General features: G+C 48.5%; 1 protein-coding gene and 1 long non-coding RNA gene across 2 annotated transcripts; one reads left to right on the top strand and one right to left on the bottom strand.

Annotated features, from left to right (window-relative positions):
* Positions 1-3,932: 3,932 nt before the first annotated feature.
* NXT1 (nuclear transport factor 2 like export factor 1) lies at positions 3,933-7,408 on the bottom strand. Its single transcript, XM_032351579.1, has 2 exons — positions 7,286-7,408; positions 3,933-4,688 (listed from the first exon to the last, which is right to left on the bottom strand). Exon 2 carries the CDS (start codon positions 4,633-4,635, stop codon positions 4,213-4,215), a length of 423 nt encoding a protein of 140 aa, XP_032207470.1. The 5' UTR covers positions 4,636-4,688; positions 7,286-7,408; the 3' UTR covers positions 3,933-4,212.
* Positions 7,409-11,217: 3,809 nt separating this feature from the next.
* LOC116596498 lies at positions 11,218-24,371 on the top strand. Its single transcript, XR_004288142.1, has 3 exons — positions 11,218-11,228; positions 12,558-12,560; positions 24,130-24,371. It is a non-coding gene; the product is annotated as an uncharacterized LOC116596498 (long non-coding RNA).
* Positions 24,372-25,919: the final 1,548 nt, after the last annotated feature.

The following is a 25,919-nucleotide window of genomic DNA, read 5'->3' as shown; positions in this document are numbered from 1 at the left end:
CCATGGAACCTTGATGGTCAGGAGAAATTCTCTCATTAGATGAAGTGGGGTTTCTGCATTTCCTGTCCTGTGCCCAACAAGGACCATGGAACCCTGTCTGGTTCTGAGACATATTCCAGTTAAGGAGCTCCCTGTACCCTCTGAACACTTAGGCCCCGGTGGTGGTGACATTCTTTCCTCATTTCAGGATTTCCCAGCTACCTGGGAATGTCTCTAGACCAGCAATTCTGCTTCCACTGTACCACCCAATACAGATGGAACCAACCACATGTAGCTATTCAGATTTAAATTAATTAAAAAAAAATAAAAACCCAGTTCCTCAGTCTTATGAGTCACATTTCAGGTGCTCAGGAGGCCCAGGTGGCTGGGGGGACATGCCTGCCCATGAGGGCTCTGTTGCAAAGCCTGATAACCCCCTATTCTCAGCACTGGTGGCCGCAGCTCCCACCACTCCCCCTCTTCCCTGTTTCCAGAGATCACAGGGTGATTTAGAGTTTACTAGTCTGCAGCATAAATTGGGCTAAGAGCAGGATGACCAATTAGTCCTAGTATTTCTAGGACTTTATTTATCTTAGCACTGAAAGCCCACCTCCAGGAACCCTGTCCTGGGCAAATTGGGTGATCAGTCTATCTGGCTAAGACCCACAGAGCAAATAATGTCTGAGGGGGCTATTTGTGGGATGGGGCCAGAGCACAGTTCATGCTGCCATACATGGTCCCTTTGGTGGGGACACCTTCGCCATTACCCTGATGACACTGTATTCTCACTCTTAGATGAAACAGTCCTGCATTCACCTCAATTCCACCTCCCTCCCCAAAGCCTCAAGTGTGAGTAGAAGGCTCTGTGCCTTGTCCCTTCCCTAAGCTGGGTCAGCCACCATCTTGGAGGAGGCAGAGGTTCCCCTCTAGCCACTTGCGCCCAACTCTGTCACTCCTGGGTTTCTCAAGCATGAACCTTTGGAGGTGAATGTTCTGGTAAGAGGAGTTTGTGCTCTCTGAACTTGTGATTTTTTCCTCTCTGAGGGTACTTGAATGGCTTTTCTGAGGCCCCCCACATCACTGAGGTGTTCTGGCCTTGGAAAACAGACTTCTTGTTCTGGGGGCTCATGCCTCCCTAGCAACTCTGAGGAACCCTAAGGGCCACCTCCACATTCCTGTCAGCTCTTCCCAAATGCCGCCCAGCCTGCGCTCCCTGCTCAGGCCCTTGTCTTGGCCTGGAAAACTGACCCAGGCTTGCTCCCGTGTACAGGCTCACCCCAGTGCAGTAGCTGCTGCCCCTTCCCCTACACTGTCTCCTCAGTACTGAACCCCAGGGTTCAGACTTTTTTGTTCCATGTCAGAGGGAAGTTAAGACCCTTCCCAACATGGCAGCAATGGCCTACCTAACCCAGCCATCCCAGGTGGATGCCACAGCACCGGCCTCTAGTAGCTTCAGGCTGTGTTCAGTAGGATCTCATAGACCCTGACTATCCATGTCAAGCTAGTCAGACCTTGTTGAAAGTCCTTTCTCCCTGGGCTAGAGGCAAGGGAAGTGGCACCCTACCATACTTCCCTGTTGAGGGCCCTTGGAGCTGCAGTGGGGGGATAACTTCCTCTCTTCCCAAAATGCTTAACTCCACTCCCCCTCACTCTCTTCACCCTCACTCTCCCATCTTATGAAGAAATCAACACTCGCACCCTGATGGTCCATGTTGGCTAGCAATGGGGTCTGGGGTTTTCTGGCTGTTGCCCATCTGACTAGATGGGAGATGGTTAACTCCTGCCATCACTGAAGTGGTTGCTAAACAGGGAGGGGGGTGGAAATTGGGTTTATGCATCTTCCTTCCTCCCTCCCTCCCATCACCCTTCCATATATATATTTTGCCTGTCTTTTCCTTGTGCTACTGGTTTTTTTTTTATTTTTTTCTCTTACTGACTTGAGAGTTCTTTATATAGTAAAGAAATACTATGTCTGTCCTTTGTTGTACGTACTTTTCTCCAGTTTGTTACTGATGAGTACATTTGGCTACGTGACTAAGTCAAACAACAGTGGCTTCAAGAAGATTAAAGTGCATTTCTTGTTGCCCCTGAGAGCCAAGGGAGGTCATCCAATACTGGTGAGGGACTCCATGAGGTTGACAGGGAACCCAAGACCTGCTTCTCATTCCTCCACCACTTGCATATGGCCAAATAAGCCTCATGGCCCAAAAGAGCTTCTAGTACATCAACTGTCATACCTGCTTTCCAAATGACAGGGTAGAGGAAGATTGGGTGGAAGGAAAACAAAGATTGGCTGCCCCAGTCTTTCAAGGAAACTTCCCTGAAGTGTCTCATAACCCTTCTTCATACACCTCACTGTCCTCATCGGGTCTCAGAGCACACTAACTGTGTAGTCTAGGGAGGGGTGGTCTTTCATCTGAATGCTTTCCCAACTGAACCCGCTCTCCTTTGTCCCTGGAGGGGAGAATGGGAGGCCACCAGAGGTGCCCTGGTGCTCTTCAGAATGCCGTCTAGACTTTTAATTTCCCAAACCTGTTATCCCATGGGAACACCCACAGCTGCTGTCTTGAAGCTTTTCAGGCCAATGTGATTCAGACTTGAGATTTCATGTCAAGCTCTCTGATGGCCTGATGGGACTCGCACCCTCTATCCAAGGCCGAGATGACAGGTGGCATCCTACTTCACCCCTTAAGGATGAGGGCTTTCAGATCTGAAGGCCAGCATCTCCACATCAGTCTCTGCACTAACCTTCCCAGCCCACTCCACTGGCCTCCCTATGGGACAAAGCTCCGGGGTCTGACAATTCCACATAGTGATTTGGGACCTCACTTCCAATCTTGCAAGTATTTCACCAGCATCTCAGCTTAACTGCTTGTCTCTGCTTGCTAGGCATGTATCTCTATAGGAGTGATTGGACTGCTATTCATATGTGGCTTTGAAACTGAATTTATTTACCATTTTTAAAATGTCTTGCCTCCCAATTAGACTGTGAACTGAATTCCTGAGGGCACCTGGGACTAGTCTGGTTCTCCAGGACACTATACAGAACCATTCCCCTACAACACACTCACTGTCTGCCCCTGTTGCAAATCTTTTTCCTCACTTGGGATTAGATTTTGCTATGGTAGGTGAGACATGCCCCAAACCAATAATGTCTTACAGATAAAATCTCTCTCATTTAAAAAGAAATCTAAAGGTAGGTGAACTAGGTCCATTTGAATGTTTCCACATAGTTATCAAGGATCTAGGCTCCTTCCAACTTAACACAACCCTACCTCTAGGGTACAGTAGCTGCCTCCACAGCCCAGAATGAGCCAGAGCCAGTCGTCAGGCCATCGTAACTGCTCTCAAGGAAGCAGGCAGAGGACTGAAGGTTTTACAAACAAGAAAATTCCCACAATTCTCCATCACTGGCCAGAACTTAAGTCATTATAACAAACCCTCTTTTTGGTGGGTACTTTGTTCCATTCACCATTGGGCTTCAGAAATTAGATAAGGAGAAGGGCATGAGGAGCAAACTGCGATCTGTGCCTCCATTACACATCAGTATTCTCCTTCTCAGAAGTTCCCACTCCAATATCCTAGCCCATAAACCTATCTCAAACCTAGCACTCTTATTAAAGAAAAAGTAACTGGGGAAGCCACGTGGCCATGAGATCTCATTTATTGGTCAAAGGATGATAGAACCTTCTAGTTCTGTTCTTTTTTTTTTACAGTGGAAAAACAGAATTAGAGTTGATCTTCGGGGTCCATAAAATCAGCTTCCTCTTAAAAGCAGTTCCTCACCTCTTCTTTACAAGAGTAGTTAATACAGCTGCTTCATTTATAAGCAGTTGTTAACTAACTTTTTAGTATTTTCCTGAAGAATTTCATTTCAGGTGCTTTCTATTAAGCTTCTGCCTTTAACCCTCCTTTGACTCTGCCTCCCTCAAAACTTGGACAAACACATCAAGGAAGGTAAAAGAAGCAACATTTGTACTATTTTATTTGTCAGAATTTCCAGAACCAGGGTCTCTACTGGACAAATAGAAAAATAGAAAAGTTGACTACTTTGAAAAGGCATCTATGACAAACAAGAATACACTCAGAAAGGGGCTCACAGGACTCCAGCAATTGCAGAGTTAAGCCAGGGCAGTGTGGCCTGGCATAGGAGAAAGGAAATTGTGTCCCCACATTTTGAGATGTGCATTTCCCTACAGAGGTGGGCTACAACAGAGGCCTTTCCTGGCCCCACTAGCTGGCCCAGTCTTGGAACCGGAAGCAGTCACTTGCTATCTTCCACACCGTGTTGCTGGGTGAGGCCTGGGCAGTCAGAATGAAGTTTTGGTTAAAGTCCCGTTGTTTGTTGCCTTCAAACTTCACTGTTCCACAGATCACAACAAGGACTGTGGTCTGGCTCGGGGTGGCTTCATCATGGACAGGCTGGCAGTCTACCACGTTGATTTGGAACTCACTGGAAGGTAACATTTCAAAAAACTCACTCAAGGACTCTTGTCCTGAAACAGCGTTTCCGTTCCACACCAGGGTGGCCGTGCCCATGTACAGGCGGGACAGCAGACGCCGTCGTTTGTCCATGGTGGTGTAGTACACATTCACAAACTCCTCAGCAGCTCTGCAGGCCTGATCCACGTAGGTCTTGAAGTCCACGGATGCCATCTCTGCCCCTGATGAAGGAGGCCCAGGTGCTCCTGCGCCTGAGGGAGTGGAGGCTGCGAAGCAGAAAGGTTGAAGAGAACCCATGTGAATGCCCTAGTTCGTTCTGCCCCAACAGTGGAATAATTCTCCTTTTCTACTGGTAGCAAAACAATTACATACTGTAGGGAGATGACTCTAGGCTCAAATTTTGTTGACACCTAATCTTACTAAGCCTCAGTTTGCTCATTTTAAAATGGAAATATCACCATTCATGACACAGTTGTAATGTGAGACTTAAACAAGACAGTGTCCACCAAGTGCTTAATTAAAAAGCCTGATACCTACATGTTCAAAAATATGGTAGCTCTTACTATAAATTTAAAAATCTCATTTTGTAAAAGACAGTACATTTGACTATGGAAGGTCACTTTTTCCTGGAAGCATGGACCAGGTGTGACTGCCCCTAGAGAAGTGGAGAAACAGACAACAAAGGCAACAGTGGCCCAATAAAGACCAATCAGATGGCATATGATCCTCAGCTGGTGGCGAGTCTGAGAAAACCTATCATGAGCTCACCCAACAGATACTGGGAGAGCAAAGAGAAGGCAGATTTCTTAAGAGGATAAGAAAGTAAATGTCACTAGGACAGTACCAAAATAGTGGTCACACACCTCATGACAAGCAAACCTGGCAGCTGACTGGGAATAAGAAGGGAGGGCACCTAGCTTCTGTGAGCACAAATACCTATCAGGCAAATCCTGTGAGCCAAAATGAAAGACAAGTTAAAAATGGAAAGGCAAGTTCTGGAGTGCCTGGGTGGCTCAGTCTATTAAGCATCCAACTTTTATTTCAGCTCAGGTCATGATCTCAGGGTTGTGGGATCCAGGCTCCCATCTAGCTCTGAGCTCTGCACAGAGTTGGCTTTTCCCTCTCCCTCTGTCCCCTCCACCCCCAACAAATAAATACAAATCTTAAAAAAAAAAAAAAGAAACAAGTTCTATGGAATAGAAGGTTGGGGTGGTGGCATCAAAAAAAGAATCTCAACTATAGCTGAAATGTCACCTTCCATTAAAAAAAAAAGGACGTCCAAAAGCATAAAAAAAAATTATTATTTGTTTGTCTCAGAGTATGGTATAACTGTTACAGCTCTCTGCTCTCTTCTGCATCATTAAAATATTTCACTAAAAGTGGGGCACCTGGGTGGCTCAGTTGGCTAAGCATCTGCCTTCAGCTTAGGTCTCTCTGGTCCAGACCTTCAATGGGCTCCCTGCTCATTGGGAGGGAGTCTGCTTCTCCCTCTACCCCTCCCCCCTGCTCGTGCCCTTTCTCTGTAATAAATAAATCTTTAAAAAAATTTTTAAAAATATTTCACTAAAAGAAAAAAGTTCATGATAGAACATTACTAAAATAATAGATATGTTTAAATATACACTTAAACTTTTTTATTTCTAAGACATTAACCTTTTTTTTATAGCATGTCATGAAACAGATAAAAGATCTCACATAGAGTTGGGAAAGAGTCAAGTACTCTTAAGGGCTGAGCAAGGTGGAGGCCACTGCCTCTAGTAAAGAACCATAAAGAGCAGGTAAGGAGCTTGATCCTAGAAGAAAGCAGTGACAGGACCAGGCACAGACAGACATCTCTGCACTCCCTTCTTGGAAAGTCAAGCCTCAGCAGACACAGATTCTGAACTGGGTAATCTGCTGCTTACTTTACATATATCACACCTCATTAATGGTCACCACAAAAAGATAAAACAATTTTACAAACAAGAAGGGAGAAACTTAAGGGTTGGATCAAGGTCCTGGCACAGTCCTGATGTATCTTTATGAGAAGGCACCTGGCCTTTGAAAATGTCAGGACTATGTTGTCCTTTTGCTTAACTATCCTTTACCTGCTTATCTTCAGCCTTCACTTGTCCTTTACCTGCACTTAAGAAATCAAGTCTCTAAGGGCACCATTCCAGGACTGCTAGTCTGAAGTTGTCCTTTCAGCGGCCTCAATTTCTCTCTTGCTGGAATTCCTGACCACCCACATTACTCCTCACCCTCAGGTACCCCAGTCCCTCCACCATCTCAAGTCATTCTCAGAAACGCCCCCTCCGCCACCCCTGCTCAGTTCTGCCAAAGAGACTTTCCAAACACACCTTAGCAACCTGTCCTGGCCCCATACCAGTAGGATAAACACCTCCTTGTCTTGTGGTTCTGCTACCTACCAGGCTGAAAGCTTGCCCTTCTCTACTTAATCAGAGAAAAGAATCATGAAAAGTGAGATAAGCATGAGGCTGTGAACATGCCGCCTTCTCTCGGAAGCCCACACCATCAGGTTCTCTGGAGCTGGACCAGAGAAGATGCAACAGGCCTCATTTCTGGCGGTGAGTCGCTTTTCATCCACGCAAAAAACAAAGCCAGCCCTCCCTGGCCATCTCTGGGTCGAGACCTCCAGGGCCCCGACTCTTCATCGCCAAGAGGATTTATTGCCAAGCACGTCGCAAGGGCAAAAACCTGAAGCAGCACTGCAACGACACCACGAGGGAAAAGACAAAACCCGGCTGACTCCTGACAATGGGGGGAGAGCGTGGGGGTGCACGTGGCAGATGTCTCGCGAGTCCCTGGGCCAGCCCTGGGGTCTTCAGACTGCCGGGCGCGGGGGACGGTGGGGGACACCTACCTTCGCGGCTGGTGACGTCCGGGGTCAGCGCGGGCGGAGGTGGCGTCCACGGTCAGCGGGGGTGGGGGGGAGGGGGCGGTAACCCCGGTAGGCGGGGGTCGGCGACCTCGGCCAACGTGGGCGGCTCGAGTCAGCGCGGGCGACCCTGGTTAGCGGGGCGAGGCCCTCGGCTCGCGCGGGTTGTCTCCCGGTTACCGTGGGCGGCGGCGCCCGCCCCCCGCGCGACCCCCAGCTCCACGGAGGGCCGGCCCCCGAAGGTCGCGGGGCGAGCCTGCCTAGGATCCGCGCTCCTCCGCCGCTCGCCTCAGGAGGAACCGGAAGAGCCACCCTTCTCCCACCCTTCCTCCCAGATCCGCCCGGTCGCGGAGATGCCTGAGCCCGGGAACCTGTCGGCGCTGTCCGCGGCTTCCCGCGCGCAGCCCGCCGTGCGCCGCGCAGACGCCAGAGCCCACGGCTCCACCCACGCCCGCCTCCCATGACGGGCAGCTGTGCCAGCCAGCGGGACGGAAGACCGGGAGGCTAGCTCCGCCCCGTTGTGGCTCAAGGGAGGAGGTGGCTTCCGGGAGAGGCACTGTCCCAGAAGACCGCAGGAAAAAAAAAATCAGTGGTCGAGTTTTCATTGGCTTAACCGGTCATAGAAACCGGGCCAACTGGTCAGGTGCGACTCTTTATTGGATGAAATCTCCTAGGTCCCGCCCCCGGAGTTAGAGACGCGCGAGTCTCTCCCAGCAGAGTGGAGGCCCGCTTGACGGGAGAAGATGGGGAAAGTGTGGGAGGCGGGATTAGATCCTTGCCCTACGACCTCCTTTCTCCTGCAATTCGGGTAATTCTAGTTAAAATTCTAGTCAAAAGACGACTTGATGCAACCTCGGGAAACCACCAGCAGCAGCAGTGACCCAACTAAGGTTTTCACACAGACGTAGTAAGTGGGGCGCCAAGAATGCCCCGCGGCGGCCGAGCAGGTGAAGCCGGCAGGGCCCTTGTTAACTCTGCCTGATGAAGTATCTTAGCAGGTTACTCTCCTGGATAGTTTAAGTCCCTCCGGACTTAGGAGTTGCATCCTAAAGGACGCATGGAAGAAAACCCGTTTTAGTTAAGTGAGAAACTCAACTGGAAGCAAGAGAGGAGTCCAGGGTGGGAGGAGTCTTAAGTTTGGGAAGCAACCGAAGTGTGCCAGAAAAGGAAACAAAGGCAGCTTCCTCTCTCGTCCTGGGAATTGAGGAGCTCCGAGGCTCCAGCCTTGGCCTGGGTGGTACTGTGCTTATATTCTCCAGTGCTGAAACTAGCTGCATTTCAGCCAATCTGGAACCTGAACTTTTCTTTAAAACGATAGACTCAACAGGATGGAAACAGTTAGTGTGGGGCTTGGGAAACAGAGTTTACAGTTAAAAAAAAAAAAGTTTCTTCAACAAGATCCTCAACTCCATCCACTGGTCTGAGAGACTGAGTAATTCCTTCAAAAGTGGGAGCCCTCTAAGCATGATGAATTTACAGATGTTGCCACATCTTTGGAGTGTAGTGCATTTAACTTACACTGTCCTGGCTTCCCTTTGGTGTACCTTTGCTTGCATTCCTGAGAGAACCCTTGCTTTCAGATTTCATGACACGTTTAGAAACTAGATGGGCAATTTCATGTAGGCAAACCACCTCCTCCACTTAAATCAAGTAGGTGAAGAATTTGGACTATAATAAGGTGGGGCTGATGAGAGAGGGTGAAATAGCATCTTTGGAACCGTATTCACACAGACATGTCTTTATAAACCCTGGGACAGTGAAATTTGGATTTAATGTACAAAAATCCAAATCATCACATCAATGGAATGAGGGTTGACTTGTTGCCTGTGTGGTAGGTTGGAGGCTGTGATGCTTCAGGTCTCACCATGTTTTCCATGTAAGTCTTTTTGTTTGTTTGTTTCATTCTTGTAACTTTGGCGGAGGTATTGTTATTTCTGATTTTATAGATGAGGAGACTGAAAGACGTTAAGTGCCACAAAGCTGCTTCAAAAGTAGAAAAGCAGGTTAGGAGAACACAAGTCAAGCTCCGAAGCCTTGTAAAAAGCACAGGGCTTTAGCCCTGAGAGGGAGCAGAGCCAGCACCAGCCACCGTAGGGCAGGAGGGAAGGAACCTTCCGGGTTTGTGTCTCCAGCATCTAGAATTGTGCCTGACCCCCAACAAGGTCTCAGTTAGTGGTGTTTGAATGAACAGGCAGGCTGGGGTTCAAGTCATTGCTCCACAACATTCTAGTTATGATGAGTCCTCTCTAATAGCCATTCACTAGCAGCGTGATAGTGGCAGGCGAGTTAACCTCCCAGAGGCTCAGCTGCCTCATCAGTAGAAGCGGAACAGTAACAATATTCCTTTCCTTGGGTTGATATGAGGAACAAATGAAACAAGGCCTGGCAAGTGCTTAACACAGGCCAAGCACAAAGGAAGTATCCAGAAGACTTTAGTCTTGATGTTTTGCATTGGCAGCAACTTCCTTATTGGCCAACAGTTCCTCCCAACAGTAGGCTTTTAAACTTGGGGCACATCTGGTCACACAGGCTGAGCCTCTGTTAGCTCTGAAGACAGACTTTTGGACGTCTGGGTCCGCAAACAGGATTGAGCTTTTCTCCATCATCAGCATAGCTCTCTGGTGCAGGATCTAATAGCATTTGTTCACCATGGGAGGCTGCTTCACTTGTCGCCAGGCAATTTACAGCAGAGGCTGGGCAGTTGTACCCCCAGTGTATTGTCACCAAAAACAAACATGTGTGGTTTTTCTCCCCCTGTCTTAGCAGAATCGAATGGACTGCTGCTGGACCAGAGTGAACTGGGGCTATATTTCTGGGTCACTTGAGGCCCTGAGTTTGGGAAGATTCTGGGAAGGCAGGAAGAACTGCCCATATGCTTAGGAGCTGAGGTGTGGCCTTGAGCAGAGAATAAATTAAGGAGATGTGGAGAACTATGTCGCCAGAGAGAAAGAGAGGGACACTGTGAGCTAGTTTACACATACACACATTCCCCTCTTATACACACTCACAAGCTGTGGAGAGTGGATCCCTAGATTCCCGGTAGTTTTTCTTCCTTATTGTGACAGATTATGTTTTCCAAAAATGGCCACAAAAATATTTTAGTCCCACATCTTGTCTGGAACCTTGGTTGCTACACTGCCCTCCACTCAGGCAGGCTCCTGTGAGTGTGTAACTTCTGAAATACAGCCTCTGCCAGGTTTACTTGGTACTCGTGCTGTGAGTAGCCCAGGTCACATGGGCAGGCCTGTGTGGAGGGGAACCCTGGCAGCCAGAAGTCCTTTGAGTGGATGGCCTTGGAAATGGACCCTCTGGTCCTGGGTTGGGCTACCTGGGGCCAGAGTGGCATGGGGGCAGAAATGAGGCTTCCTGGCCAAGCCCAAATAGCAGATTTGTGAGCAAAATAAATGATTGTTGCCCTGTTAAGTCACCAGGGTTCATGGCCGTCGGTTACAAAGCAAGAGAGCCAGGGCTCTTTCTCACCATCATTCCCAAGTCTTGCTAAGGCCCTGCCTCAAGGCTTTAGGAGAAAGTCTCAAGTGACAATACCTCCCCTTTAAACTGACATTTGTATGAATCAGGTTTGTCACCTGCTGCCAAAGGAACCTTGAAGATGGGGCCCCAAGAGGCCTTATAAGGCAATACCACCTCAAGGAACTCACCACTGTCTGGAGGGTGGCTCTCTCCTGAGCTCTGAGAATTAGTCAGGACTGTACTTTTGAGAAAGGTATCAGTTTGTTACAGCCAGAACCAGCTTCCCAGGCACTAGCATATGCCCCTTTGCAAGACAAGCATGTTCTCTGTAAGCAGGTGAGAGAGAGCCCCAGCAGCACCAGTAGGTGATCCCAGGAGCGTGGGTCAGAACAAGGAGAGGCAGTGATTGCATGATCCCTGCAGCCAATGGGCTGTGGAGCTGACCACAGAAGGGCCTGTGTTTCCAGGAAGAGAATTGTCCCTGGTGGGGACCAGATACTGAGTTCATGAGCAGAGCTCTCTCCTACCAGCATCACCTATGCTTACCCCTCTTTTTGTGAGTTTCAGTACTCAGCTGGCAAATACTTCAAGCTGTTCTCTGACCTCATAGCAGTGGGGGCTGGAAACCATCTTTCTCTTAAAGATGACATTTCATTTGTCTGCTCCAGCCAGTGTTCCACTCACTTTTAACCCTGAAGGGATGGTCTTAGTTTTCTGTCTCTAAGTAGGCTCATGAATTAATGTATATGAAGTGGCTGGTGGGCAGATGTCTTGGTTTGGATTGCTTCTCCAAGAGGCGGAAGTCACTGATTTGGGAGGTGTAGGAGCACCAGTAGGGGAGAGGAAAATTAAGAAAAAGTAGATAATAGTATTGTGATTTATAATAAGAAATATATATTTGGTCTTCTGTTCCTACACAGAGCTCCTAAAGCAGTAAAAATTTCCTAAGTGTTGAGAGCCATAAAAGTGTTAATTAAAGCCTTTTGTTATGTTAATGAGGTATTTTTTGGGAAAGTCCTTGGGAAAGTTGCCAGGGGAACCAACCTTGTGATTAGAGGGTTGGAACTGTCAGTCCTACCCCTCAACCATCTAGGAGGGTAGAGGGCCTGAAGATTGAATTTTAATCACCTCTGACCAATAATGTAATCAATCATGCTTGTGTAATGAAGCCTCCTAAAAGCCCAAAAGGATGGGGTGCAGAAAGCTTCTAAGTTGGTGAAAACGGAGATTTGAAGAGAGTGGCGTGCCTGGAGAGGGCGGGGAAGCTCTGCATCCTCTCCATCCCTGCCCTGTGCCTCTCTTCTGTGTGATTATTCCTGAGTTATATCCTTTTATGACAAACCAGCATCTAGTAAGTAAAATGTATCTCCAAGCTCTGTGAGTCATTCTAGCAAATTAATTGAACCCAAGGAGGGGAGCACATGGGAACCTCTGATTTATAGCCAGTAGATCAGAAATATGTGACAACCTGGACTTGCAAGTGACACCTGCAGTGTGTGCAGGGGGCAGTCTTGCAGGACTCAGCCCTTCCTCTGTGGGATCTGATGCTGTCTCCAGGTAGATAGTGTCAGTGTTGAGTTGAATTATAGGATAACTAACTGGTGTTGGAGAATTGTTCGGTGTCAGGGGGAAAAATCCACACACTGGAATTGGTGATTCCAATTGGTTACTCAGCCAGCTCCCGCCATGGTCAGTGGAGCCTAACCATGCTGCACAGCTCAGCCTAGAACAGCAGGAGAACACAGGCTTCAGATAGATCTTCCTTAGAGGGCAGGGTAGGAGGGAGCTGGTGTATTCACACACCAACTCTTGAGAGTTGAAGGCTGCTGGGGAGGGTGTCATTTCCCTGGCACTTCTGGCCTGCGGGCAAGAGGGGCCAAGATGTTTCCCTTCCAAATATGGAGAAAGCCTGTAGGCATTTGGAAATCAACCTGTAGTTCACTGTTAAAAAGGATACAGCAGGGGCACCTGGGTGGCTCAGTGGGTTAAAGCCTCTGCGTTCCACTCAGGTCATGATCCCAGGGTCCTGGGATTGAGCCCCACATCGGGCTCTCTGCTCAGCAGGGAGCCTGCTTCCTCCTCTCTCTGCTTGTGATCTCTGTCTGTCCAATGAATAAATAAAATAAAATAAAATTAAATTAAAAAGGATACAGCAGGCCCCAAATGAGATCAGTTGTGCTAAACCTCATGCCATCAAACCAAGACTTAAGACTTTAAAGTTTCAGCTTCCCCCAGAAGTGTAACCTTTAGCCAGTCACGTGGAATTACCTGTTCTGCACTAATGAGATAATCCACCCTGCAGGCCCTTCCATTCCCCTTTGGAAGGCAACTTTCCCTGAAACAGTGCATTTTTTGCTAATTATTTGCTAATAATTTCTTTTTCTGCTCCCTTTCTGCCTTTAAAAACCTTTCCTTTTCTCCAACTCAGGGGAGCTCCTCTCTACTTCCTAGATGGGATGCTGCCAAGTTTATGAATTATTGAATAAATTTATTCAATTTTAAAAATTCAATAAATTTATTGAATAAATTTATTAATCTCAAATTTATTCAGCTGAATTTTCCCAGGCCCGTGGTGGACCCATGGTATCCACTGCAGCAGACATTGTAAGTGGTAGTGCACAGAGTGAATGAGCTGGCACACTCAGTGTCCTTCATAGACATCACTAGAGGGTGTGGCCTGTGAGGTGGCTGGTGACAGGGTTATCATCTCCAGACACCCAGGCATATTGGCTGACTGCAGATCTGGGGGGTACGGTGCAGCCACTGTGGAAAGCTGTCTGGCTGTTTCTCAAAGACCTAAACAGAGAGGTACCATGTGACCCCACAATTTTACTTCTGGGTATACACGCAAAAGAATGAAGGACAGGTACTTAATGCAAGTATGTGAACATGAGTAACCAAAAGGTAGAAATAGCCTAAATGTCCATCCATGGATGAATGGATAAAGAAATTGTGGCTTAGCCACACAACGAGATATTATTTGATCACAAAATAAGTGAAATGCTGACATATATTGCAATGAAAACATTATGCTGAGTGAAAGAAACCAAACACAAAAGGTCACGTGTCCTGTGAGTCCATTTATATGGAATATCCAGACTAGATAAATCCAGAGAGACGGAATGCAGACTGGTGTGTGCCAGTGTGCAGGGAGGAAGGGGGAGAAACTGCTTCAGAGTTGAAGGGTTTCCCTTCGGAGTGACTGTGATTTCTACAGTGTGTTAAGCTCCTCTTGCTTCATGAGGCTCTGTCTTGCTGTGTGCCAGTCTTCCGTCTGCCTGGGAGAGCACAGGTGCCTTCCTTCTGCACTTCACTTTGGTCTCATTGTCGCTCATGCCCCCGTAGCTGCTGTGTGGATCCTGGAGTTCAGGCTCAGCTGTCTTTCTCTGGAGCCATTAGAACAATCCAGGTGGGTCAAGCAGAGAGAACATGGGAACTTGGAGTCATATGGACTTGAGTGACCTAATCCTTCGAGTGCTCAGTTTCCTCCTCTAAAACCGGGGCACCATACCTAGTGCTGACACATGGATGGACAGGCAATGCCTGTCCCTGAGGGGCACAGCTTGTCACGACAGCATCCCAACATCTGCTTCCATCTTTCTTCCTTTCCTTATTTGGATATTGGCTTTTCTGATTGGGAATTTGCCCAGGAATTGGTCAAAGGGATTTGCCCAGAGCAGGGCTCTCACCATGAAACATGGGCTCCCACTCTTCCTCTCTCCCTCTGATAAGCTCCAGCCACACGGGGTGCTTGCTGCCTTCTACAGCCCTCAGCCTGCTCTCTCACTGTGGCTGTGCTGCTGGCATTCCCCACATCTGCACAGATTCCCTCGAGCCTTCAGGGTCAGGTCCAGGTATCGCTGTCCTCCCAGCCTTCCCCACTTTCCCGAACAGTCTGTGGTGCATCCGCTCTCTGAACTGTTTCTGTGCCCCTTTGATAGTTCTTGTTTTGTGCTGTCTGGTCCATCTCGGTCATCTGTGGAAGAGCTCTCTCCCAAATGCGGGCTGGGCACAGCATTCTGTGTGGGCCTGCCGTTATTCAGAGTCAGCATAGATAGTTGAGTGGTGAGTTGATCTTGGGCTGATCCTTGCTTTCCAAGAGACAGCTCTGAACTGGGAGCTATGGGGGTGTCTGGGGAAGGCACTAGCCCACCGGAGCTGCATCATGAGATAAAGTTGGAGGACTCTGGAAGCAGAGCTGGTAAATAAGCAGTGCAGTGAGAGGGCCCCATGCCCAACTTCTGGGTACCCACTCCTCCCAATAAAAGAGATTTGGGTGTTTGTGAAGAAGGAAGAGGAGGAGAAGAGGAAGAATGAGGAGGAGGAGGAGGAAGAAGAAGAAAAACAAGGAAAAAGAAGAGGAGGAGAAAGAAAAAGGAAAAAGAAAAAACAAAATTGCACTTGACTTGATGGGTTTGGTGCCCTGATAGGTGAGGAGGATTTGAATAAAGAACCAGAGTCTTGGGAGCTCAGAATGGAATTACAAGAATTTTCCTTCTGGCCAGCAATTTGGGGAAGCTGCAGGGAGCAGATGATGGGGATGCCTTCCGTTTTCTCCTTGGATGAAGGTCCTCTGGCCACAGACTCCGGATTCACCTGGAGCAGGAAAGGATGTCCCAGGGTCATGTGTGTGTCGAGGGACTGCACCCAGGATCCTCCCTCAGCAATGACAGAAGGGGAATGGAGGATAAATATCCCTGATTTCATGACCTTTGGGTGGGACATGCCCTCCAGCATCCTCAGAAGCTCCCCAGGGACTGAACCCAGGCTCTGACAGTGCCAACTTGGACACACCTTCTGCTGGCTTCTCCCTATGCCCCAACAGGTGTATTTTGTGATCACTTCCCCAATATACTGCTTATCCCTGAGTCTCAGAGTCTGTTGCTGGGGGAATCCACTCTGAGCATTGAGCAAGAAGACAAGACTCTCAGGGCTCCTGGGTGGCTCAGTTGGGTAAGCGTCTGCCTTCAGCTTGAGTTGTGATCCTAGGGTCCTGCGATCTAGCCTCCCATCAGGCTTCCTGCTCAGTGGGGAGCCTACTTCTCCCTCTCTCTGCTGCTCTCCCTGCTTGTACGCTCGTTCTCTGTCAAATAAATAAATAAAATCTTTAAAAAGAAAAAAGAAGAAGAAGAAGAAGAAGAAGAAGAAGAAGAAGAAGAAGAAGAAGAAGAAGAAGACGACGACAAGACTCTCACCATTAAAACTCCTGGGGAATCTCCAGAGGTGTTCTTCTGGTCCCTTGAAGGGTCAGTGTTTTGGTTATTAGGTCTGTTTCAGTGACAAGCAGTAATAAACCCAACCACATCTAATTCTAAAAAACTATAAGCGGAAGTTCCCAAACTTGAGAATTCTCTGGAGGGGTTGTTAGCTCATAGATGCCAGAGTCTTAGCCCCAGAGTTTCTGTCAGAGTGTTCTGGACTGTTCCACCACAGAATTCCAGACAGGGTGAAGACAAGATTTGCATTTCTAACCAATCCCCAGGGCATGCTGGAGCTGCTGGTCCAGGGACCACACTTTGAGAACCACTGCTCTCAATTAAAGAACAAAGCACCTGTGGATAAGGGCTCAGAGGTGTTCCAGGCTGAGGGCTAGTGGGAAATGCTCATTGATGCAGAGGTTTCCTAGTTTCTGCTGACAAAAATAACCCCCAAATCCAAGCCAGAATTATAATGTCTTTCATGATGTTAAAGTACTAAATAAATTCTATTTTCCACTCCCCTGGCAATTAGTTCAGACCTGCCCGTGGAACATAGTTTTCCTACTTAAGAAGCCATCTGGACTCCTCCAGCCTTTCATTCTGAGTTGCTGTTCACAGCAGCGGCCACAGGAGTGCAGTCTACACTTTGAAGAGAGCTGTTCTTGGATTCTGAGCTGGCCTCGGAGCAGATGGCCCCAGGACTGTGAGCCAGTTCTTACCATGAATGAAAGGACTCCATTCCTAGACCAAATATTTGAAAATGTTGCAAAGTCCAGGAACATCTTATTTGACTTGACAGGTGGCTGTGCTGAGGGACTTCTTTTTTTTCTTTGCCTAAGAGGAAGTTTTAGAAGGCTTTTGGAAAAGTGGATGTCCCTTTGCCTTCCCAAAGCAGCAGAGCTTGCATTTTTTGGTGTTTGCTATTTAGAACCCCTGAGATGCTGTCTTAAAATGCCACTTTGTTACTGTTTTTGGTCAGATGTTTGATATTTTGAATTTCTGTCCAGGAGTGGTTTCAACACAGTATGAATGAGTAGTATACAATAGGGCAAAATGACTAAATGGGTGAGAGGGTGGAAGAATCAGTTCAGGTCCCCCAGGCAGCCAGCTCTTATTAGCCAGATCCAGACCACATGGGGGAGGAGTTGCTATGACACTGACCCCCACAGAGGCCTGCCCCTTGGCTTCTGCCCAGGGCATCAGATGGTCAGCACAGGCCAATACTTGGGAGTCTGGGCTTCCTACTCCATGTGCCTCTAGAGGTTCTCAAGGCAGCAAGGGATCCCAGCTCTGCTGGGCATACCCTGGGGGCCCTGACCAGCAGAGCTGCCCCTACCCCAAGCCTCCTAGTCTCACCCTCCATAGTCCTTGGGAGGCCTGGCTTCCTGGGGGTCAGCGAATGGCCAGATAGCTCAATCCACTTTCTAGTAACTGTCAGTCCTCCTCCACCCTGAGTGGAAGCAGAGGCTGCCTTTAATTTAATTTTAAAACTGAAGTCAAACTTCTGGCACATGTATAGAAGAGTTTATAAAGCAAAGCTAGTGCCTCTTGTATTACCTTTCTTCTTCTCCCAATCCATGTCCCTGGGGCAAACATTTGTGACTGTTTCTATTTTTTAAATAGATCATTGTAGAGTGATTTTTAAAATAGAAACAGTTGCAGGTGTTTGCCCCAGGGACTTTGATCTCTGTTATCTCTATAAATCAAAGCAATCAGCTTGTGATTCAATTGCTTGATTTAACAAGTTTAGACTATCTCCAATGACCTCATTACAATGATAGCTCAGTTACAGCCTACAAGGTAGGTTCTTAGAAAACATCATGTTTAGTTCCATCACATTTAGTAGTCTTTGTAGCTTTAAATAAATGATCACCCCTCTGCTTCTTATCCCACCTGTGATAGTGAGTATCAGCTCTCTGCTCTCTCAGAGGTGGTTAGCAGTTTTCTCAACCATCCCTCCTAAAGTCCCATCTTCATACAGAATGAGATGCTGTCCCACATGGACACCCAGCTTAAAGACTGTGCTGACTAGTTTCTCTCACAACTAGCTGTGATGTCTGACTCTTTTGGTTGATGAGATATGATCTGAAGTGTTGTATGGGACTTCCCAAAAGTAAGCATGCTGGGCCATTCTCCCTCCTTCCTCCATTCTACTATCTGAAATGCAGATGTGATGACTGGTGCTCTCACTGCCCTTTTTGGGCCAGGAAGATGTGCCCTATATCCTAGTGATGGTGGAGTGGAGGTGGAAGGACTTGGCTTCCTTGTGATTTCATGGAGCTGCCTTAAGAGCTCTGGCCTGCTTACATGCAGACTTCTTTTAAGTGACTGAGAAATACAAGCCTATTTTATTTACATCACTTGGGGCTCATTTGTTAGATGCTATAAAATCTAATCCTAACTAATATAGTTGGGAATATCTTTGCATTTATGTTGAGTATATTAACCTTCCATGCTACAATGATTATATCTCTTATTCTTTGTCTGGATGGAATTTAAATATTGAGAACAAATAGAGTTTACATTACTATGCCTGTGTAACTCTGGATCACTACAGATCCACATAGTATGTGAGGATTTGCTCTTCTCTCTCTCCCAAATCTATACCACCCCAAGGATGATGTTCTCAGATTCAAAGTTCAATATGTTCTCTTATTCTACGCTTCTTAAATTTTGCTCACTTTCCTTTGCTTCCTATTTGGATCATGTCTTTATGGTGTAACATTTTGTTTTTGTTGGAATTAATTTTTTAAAATTTATTTATTTTTAATAACCTCTACACCCAACTTAGGGCTCAAACTCAGAACCTCAAGAACAAGAGTCACATGCTTTTCCAATTAAGCCACCAGGCACCCCTTTTTCTTGGAATTTCCAAAAGTTTTTTATCTTTGTTGCTCTTGCTGTTGACAAGATAATAATGTGCCTTAATCACCTCCTACAGTCTTCCAGCCTTTTAAGAATACAGTTAATTGGCTGAAATACCCTTTACAACTAGAGTCATCCCTTTAAAAAAACATGTTTTATTTATTTATTTGAGAGCGAGAGAGAGAGAGAGAGAGAGAGAGAGAGAGAGCGCGCACAAGCAGGGGGAGTTGCAGGCAGTGGGAGAAGCAGGCTCCCTCCTGAGCAAGGAGCCCTGTGCAGGGCTAAGGCATATGGTTAACCAACTGAGTCACCCAGATGCCCTGCTAGAGTCATTCCTTATGGACTTTTGGATCTTTCCAATTTACATGCATTTCTTTCAACTTGGGAAATGTTATTCTTTTTTCTTTTCTTTTTTTTTTTTTGGTTCTTTTTCCTGCATGAATTTCTCTTTTCTACTTTCTCTACCTTTGCTTTTCTCATAATTTGAAACTTTCTTTCTCTCTCTCTCTCTTTTGCCTATGACCTGTGTGATGATAAATTTTACATGTCACCTTGATTGGGCTAAGGGATGCCCATATAGCCTGTAAAATATTACTTTGGGGGATGTCTGTGAGGGTGGTTCTGAAAGAGATTAGCATTTGAATTTGTAAGCTGAAGAAGAAAAGATGATTGCCCTCACTAATGCAGGTGGGCATGATCCAATCCATTGAAGCCCTGAATAGAAGAAGAAGACAGAGGAAGGGCAAATTTGTTCTTTTTCATTGACCTGATATGGTATCTTCTCCTGCACTCTGATATAGTGGTCTTGGTTCCCAGGCTTTTGGTCTCAGACTGAATTACAACACTGCTTTTCCTGGTTCTCCAGGTTGCAGACTGCAGATCATCAAACTTCTTGCCTTCCATAATCATATGAGCCAATTCGTATAAGTCTCTCTCTCTCTCTCTCATATGTTTCTCTGGATATCCCTAATACATCTGGGAAGTAAAATGAATAAATAAATAAAACCTTATCTTGCATCATTTCTATTGATTTATTATTTGTTATAATTTGACAATTATATCTTTCTTTTTCTCAGATTTTATTTGTATTTGACACAGAGAGAGAGAGAGTACTAGCAGGGGGAGAGGCAGGCAGAGGGATAGGGAGAAGCAGGCTCCCTGCTGAGCAAGGAGCTGAATGTGAGGCTCAATCCCAGGACCCTGGGATCATGACCTGAGCTGAAGGCAGAGGCTTAACCAACTGAGCCACCCAGGTCCCCCTATATTTTTATTTTCTAAGTTTTCTTTCATGATCTCATGTTCTCTGATTGGTCCTATTTTCTCATATTCTGTTCCACCTTACTTTTTTCTTTTCTTTTTCTCCTCCACCACCTCCTCCTCCTTCTTTATTTTTTAATATAATGCTTACAATAGCTTCTCAGATTTCCTGAGACCATGATTAAGTCCATGGAAACCTCTGGGCAGCCTGGGTTCAAATCCTGATTCTGCTGTTTACAGCTGCATGGTCTTGGGCAAGTTAACTAATCCCCCCCCCCCACGCCTTGCTCAACTTCATCAACCATAAAATAGGGAAGGCAACAGGAGCCCTCTCATTATTACCACCTGTCAAGTCTCTGGTGAGGGCTGTGGCAGATTGTGTTGTCTCAGGTGGCCACACAGTATTGTAGATCACCCATCCCACCTGCCTTTATATGGCTAATGTGCCCCCCAACCCGGGATCTGGACAGAAGTTGAGTTTCTAGCCATGTTACAAAAGGTGAGATGGTTTCCACCTGGTCCCTCCCCATCTCTCCCTGTCTGTCTCAGGACACTGGCTCTTGAGCCCAGCTACCACACTGTGAGAAAGCTTGAACGGGGCCAGTCTGAAAGAGGACTCGGAGAGGCTCATGTGAGAAGGAGCCCAGGCCCAGGTGGCAGTCAACATCAACATTCAGGTGTTTAGTGAATGAGCCTCGTGCCTCTGAGTTTTCTAGCTTAGTTAGAGTTTTCTAGTTAGCTAGCCCAGATAGCAAGGAATAGGAACCAGCCATCCACACTATACTGAAATTCCTGACCCACAGAGATCATGAGTGTAATGGTTGTTTCATCCCACTAAGTTTCAGACTGATTTGTTATACAGTCAGAGTGAGTGCCACAGGCCCTCAGCTGATCTGATTGGGTAGGCCCAGCCTTGTGCCCAGGCACAGGGTGGGGTTTGTGACAGCGGCCAAACTGAAGTGCCCTGGGGCCCCCAGGAATGAAAACGTGCTGGAAGAATCACTGAGAGAAAGCACAGACCCAGAGGCTGTGCAGCTCTGTGTCTGCCACGTGGTACCCCGGTGCCCTCCCGGCACAGGTCTCCTTCCCCTGGATAACAGAGACTTTGGGGAGCGCACAGAGCCCGTGGTCTTAGTGAGCAGCCATGCAGGCAGCCTGGTGTGCGGAGATATGGACAAGTTGAGAAGCCTCTCCTGCGCAGAGGCTGCCACATTGACCACTGCCCTCTGGGCCAACAAGAACCCTGCCTGGGAGCTCCACGGCACCCTGAGGGGTGGCAGGACTGAGGGTACTGAGGCAGCTGTGTGGTACCTGACGGTCTAGACACTCCTGTGTGAGGCTGCTCATCAACACAGCTTGCCCCAGAGAACAAAAGTCTCCAAGAAATGCTACCAGAACTGCTCTTGGAAAACCCCTTCCATTTTCCTTGGAAACATCTGTTTTTAGTTCAGAGGACACTGAAACCACGAGCCCTCGCAGCGTGGCCCACATCCTGCCTGGCCTTAGGCCTTGGGCGAGAGGGACGGACGGGGAGCATCCAGCTCACCTCTGGATTTGCTGTGGAACCCCTAGCAGCCTCACTTTGGTAGCCTACAGCTAGCCTATGGTCAGTTTCCGAAGAAAGTTTGTCCAGAGCCATCAGCACAGCAAGAAGAGCCAAATGTGAAGTAAGGAGGGGTCTGTACCAAGAAGTTAAACATATGTGGTTGCAGAGCCAAGCTACGGCCCGGGCCACACTGAAATCCCCACGGTCAGCTTTTGGGCCCCTGGGGACGGTTTTCCTCAATCAGGAGCATGGGGGAGTGAGGACTGTTGGCAGCAGTGAGAAGAATAACGGGTCAGAGTCCAGGGCATACCACAGCAGGCAGGGAGCGGGCAGGCCTTTGGGCAGGGCGGCTCTCTTCAGGTTGGGGAATGAGAGCCCTGGCCCTGGAGGAGGGCCAGGAGGGCCAGGAGGGCCAGCTCAGAACTCCCTGCACATGGGTACTCTCAGGATCCCTTGCTAAGTGCAAAAGAAGCAGGCTCTGAGCCAAGAGCCTTGCGCAAGGGGATAAACCCACCTGGGGGCGGCATTGTCCCACGGCCCAGAGGTCCTGACCACATAGCCCATCTACCTCCCACTTTCCCGCTGTGACAAATGTGGTCACAGTGAAGGCTTAATTGAATTGCCACTGTAGCAGCTGGTCCATCTGAGTCCACAGGAGAGGTGCTGGAGCAGTAACGAGCTTGGAGGCAGACACGTGGCCAGATGGGTTCGTATTCCATGGTCATGGGCCGTGCACGCAGCCCCGTGTGCTCAGCCTGTCAACAGCAACACTGTTGCCCTGTAAGGCCCATCTAGGGTTGACTTAAAGCTTTTGTAGGGTCCCACCATACCCCATTCCCTCCCACACACTCTCTGCACCTGTCCGACAGAATGTAAAAAGTTTTTACCAAAGCCTTAGCTGGGTCAAGTCATGTATACTATCCAGATCCAGTGATGTGGTCTCAGCACCACATCACTATCTGAAGGCTATGTCCTTGGGGCAACCTCTGGGAGCCAGTAAGACAAGCAGAATGCACATTCCAAGGACAGGGGAGGGGGTGAGGAGTGTCTGATTGCTGAAGTCCACCTCATGGGTAAACTGGCTGTCATGTCCTCTCAGTGACCTCAGTAGTCCCCAGCACTTGTTGCCGGCCTCTCTCATTGGTCACCAGCCAAGTCTTGTTCATCCTGTGGGGTCCAGTTCAGGTTCTAACTCTCCACAGTGTTTTCTCAATGAACTCCCTCCCACTTCCTGCTCAGCCTTCTTGATATGAGAAGGATTCATGCCACATTCTGTGGGCCTCCACTGGGAGCCGGCATGTGCTGGTGCTCAGAGAGGACAGAGCCCAGGCGCCTGTACCTGGAGGGAAGGTGAGTGAGGAGGTAGACTTCTTTAGCTATTGCATACAGAAGGCAGCCACAGTCAGGCCCCTGCTAAGTACCTTAGGAGCATGGAGTCCTTTAGCTCTCTGCAAACACTGTGGGAGGCTCGTGCATCTCCAGTGTGGAGAGAATAACTGGAGTTTGGAGAGTGGCCACCTTGAAGTTCCAGCCAGGGACTGTGTTGCTAGGTGGGGTCCCCCCACCCAAGAATGGGCCCCTCCACCCAACAATGCACCACTGACCTGAGAATGAATGTCTTGACCTAAGAACTAGACTCCCCAACCTGAGTATGTATTATAAGGGCCTGCCCCTCCCAGAGGAACTTGCTTGTGGACCCTGGATATAGGGGCGGGGCAGGCTGGATGGAGACATCCAATTGGTGGGGCGCGCGTATATCCACTAGGGTGAATTGAGATCCGATTGGCCACCTGTGTAGGGGCAGGGCTCAACCAACCCCATAAAGGTTGGTGTGCGAGGCTATCAGGAGGAGCAGGAGAGCTGTGGCGGGAGCAGAAGGAAGAGTCCACGGAGCGGAAGAGTGGGCAGAGCGGAAGAGCTGTAACAGCTCTTGTAGGAGCTATAACCATCGCCAGCGGTCCTGCCTCCTGCGACCCTGAGCCGCCTGCATCTTCGAGCCGCCTGCAGCCCTGCCTCCGGTGGTCCAGCCTCCGGTGGCCCTAAGCAACCGCCTACAGCCTCCAGCCGCCTGCGGTCCCGCCTCCAGTGGTCCAGCCTCCGGCGGCCCCTAGACGCCAGCGGTCCCAAGACACCAGCCGTCCAGCGGTCCATCAGTCAGTGGTCACGACTCCTGCAGCCCCTAGACGCCAGTGGTCCCGAGACGCCAGCGGTCCAGTGGTCAGTGGTCCCGACACCTGCAGCCCCTGGACACCAGTAGTCTGAGATGCCAGGGGCCCTGAGATGCCAACGGCCCCTAGCCGCCAGCAGCCTCACCGCAAAATGCCTCGCCACCCCGAGCCACGAGTGGCCTTGTCCGCAGCGGTGGCCTCCTCTGGGTGGCAGCCTTGTCAGAGTGGCATCGTGGGGGGCAGAGTCTGTGTCATCCAGGTTGTCCTCCTTGTCATCGTCGCTGTCATCGTTGCCTCTTCATCATCAGGAGCAGCCTCGTCCAGGAAGCGGTCTTGTCCAGAATGGCCTCTTCTTGGGAGCGGCCTTGTCTGGGGAGCAACCTCATCGAGCAGCGGCCTCGTCCTGGGAGTGGCCTTGTCCAGAGTGGCCTCTTCTTGGGAGCGGCTCCGATCATGGAGCGGCCTCATCTGCGGAGCAGCCTCATCTAGAGCAGCCTTGTCCTGAGCGGCCTTCTTGGGAGTGACCTTGTCGGGATCATTGTTGTCGCCTTTTCGTAAGAGATGGCCCTGACCGGTCAGTTTGATTCTTGATGCTTGGTGCGAAATAAAGTTTTGCTTGACCTTTGCTTTGTATCAGTCTCGTTCCTTTGATCACGGACCCTAACATGTATAAACTCCCAGACCTGAGGATGCACTCCCCAACCCAATATAGATTCACACCTATAGAGGGGGCAGAGTGGGTAGAGAGGAAGGAGGGAGAGTGAGAAAGCAGGTGAAGGATGGATGGTGGATACTATTGGCCCTTTTATGACCTAGCCTTGGAAGTCAGACAGTGTCTCTTCTGATGTGTGTTGCATTTGGGATGGGATATAGCTTGAGTGGCCATCTTTGGAAAGGGCAGCCTGGCAGCTATTATATGACCTGACATCATGGAGCTTTTGGCATGCTAGATGGAGGCAAAAGGACAAGCTAGAGACCAGTGCAAGGGCTCTATTGAATGCAGTAGCAAGGGGGTGGGCAAGGATGAAACAAAATGAAATACGATCCAGGAGAAAGTCTCAAAGACATGGGGGCTGATTGCAGGTCGTGGGGAGAGGGAAGAATGAGGATGAGCCCAGGATCCTTACTTGGACCCCTCAATGTGTAGTGATGTCATCAGATGACACAGGGGAGACAGAAGGAGGGGACTGTTATAATTTTGTAACACTGTGTTGAGGGGGGTATGTGTGTCCCAATCTTGTATTGGAGTAAGTGCAGGTGAGACTTCTGCTCAAGGTGCATTTGGGACTGATTACATGTAGAAGACAAAGCACAGGCATGGCTAACTGGTTCGGAGTGTACAAAATGAGAAACAAAGGAGCTTAATCCTTGGTGTTCTCGGAATAGAGGAGACGCTCAGTAAATGGCAGCCATCATTATCATATCACATTGTATGTTTTTCCAAAGGTCTCTTGTGTTGTTGCATCAGCCAATATATTATCTGTATTTTAGTCTCTCCACAGGTGCTTCTCTCTCTGTCAAATATTAGAATTTATTATACTTCCAGTGGGATAGAGAAGTAGGCATGGTGAATCAGATGGGAAAATAGAGCTGCTTTCAGAGTAGAGTGAGCTCAGAAAAGATTGCAGGGGTGCGATGGGTCAGCTCATGCAGTTGACTGGGGAGGCCGTAATGACTCAAGTACCTGAAAAAACAAAGCAGGTGGGTAATTTGTGGAGGGAATCCACCAGGGAGAACTAGGAGATCTTTGGAAGGGCTAAGGGGGAGGGGCTTTTGTGCAGTTCCCAGAAAGGACTGGGGCCTGAAGCCACTGGAGAGACATGAGGGGAGAATCCAGGGGTGATAGCCACCAAGAAGAGTTGGCCTTAGGCTGAGTGGTGGTGAGAGGTACCTGGAGAAGCAGTCTGAGCTTCCCAAGCCAGAAGCAGCTCCTTAGCCTCCAGCTCTGGAGATTTCCACTTTGTAGTTATCCATCTAGCACCTTTTCTGAAGCATATCTGTGCAGGCCCCTCAGCCAAAATTTTCATCCAGTAACAGATAAAGGAAGCAAGCACCGAAAGGCAAATAGATCACATCTGGGACCCTGTACCCCAGCAAAGGTGTGAATGCAGCGG

The sequence above is a fragment of the Mustela erminea genome, chromosome 7, assembly GCF_009829155.1.
Source record: "Mustela erminea isolate mMusErm1 chromosome 7, mMusErm1.Pri, whole genome shotgun sequence".
Taxonomy (NCBI): domain Eukaryota; kingdom Metazoa; phylum Chordata; class Mammalia; order Carnivora; family Mustelidae; genus Mustela; species Mustela erminea.
The sequence above is the reverse complement of the archived record's forward strand: the minus strand, read 5'-3'. Positions and strand labels throughout refer to the sequence as shown.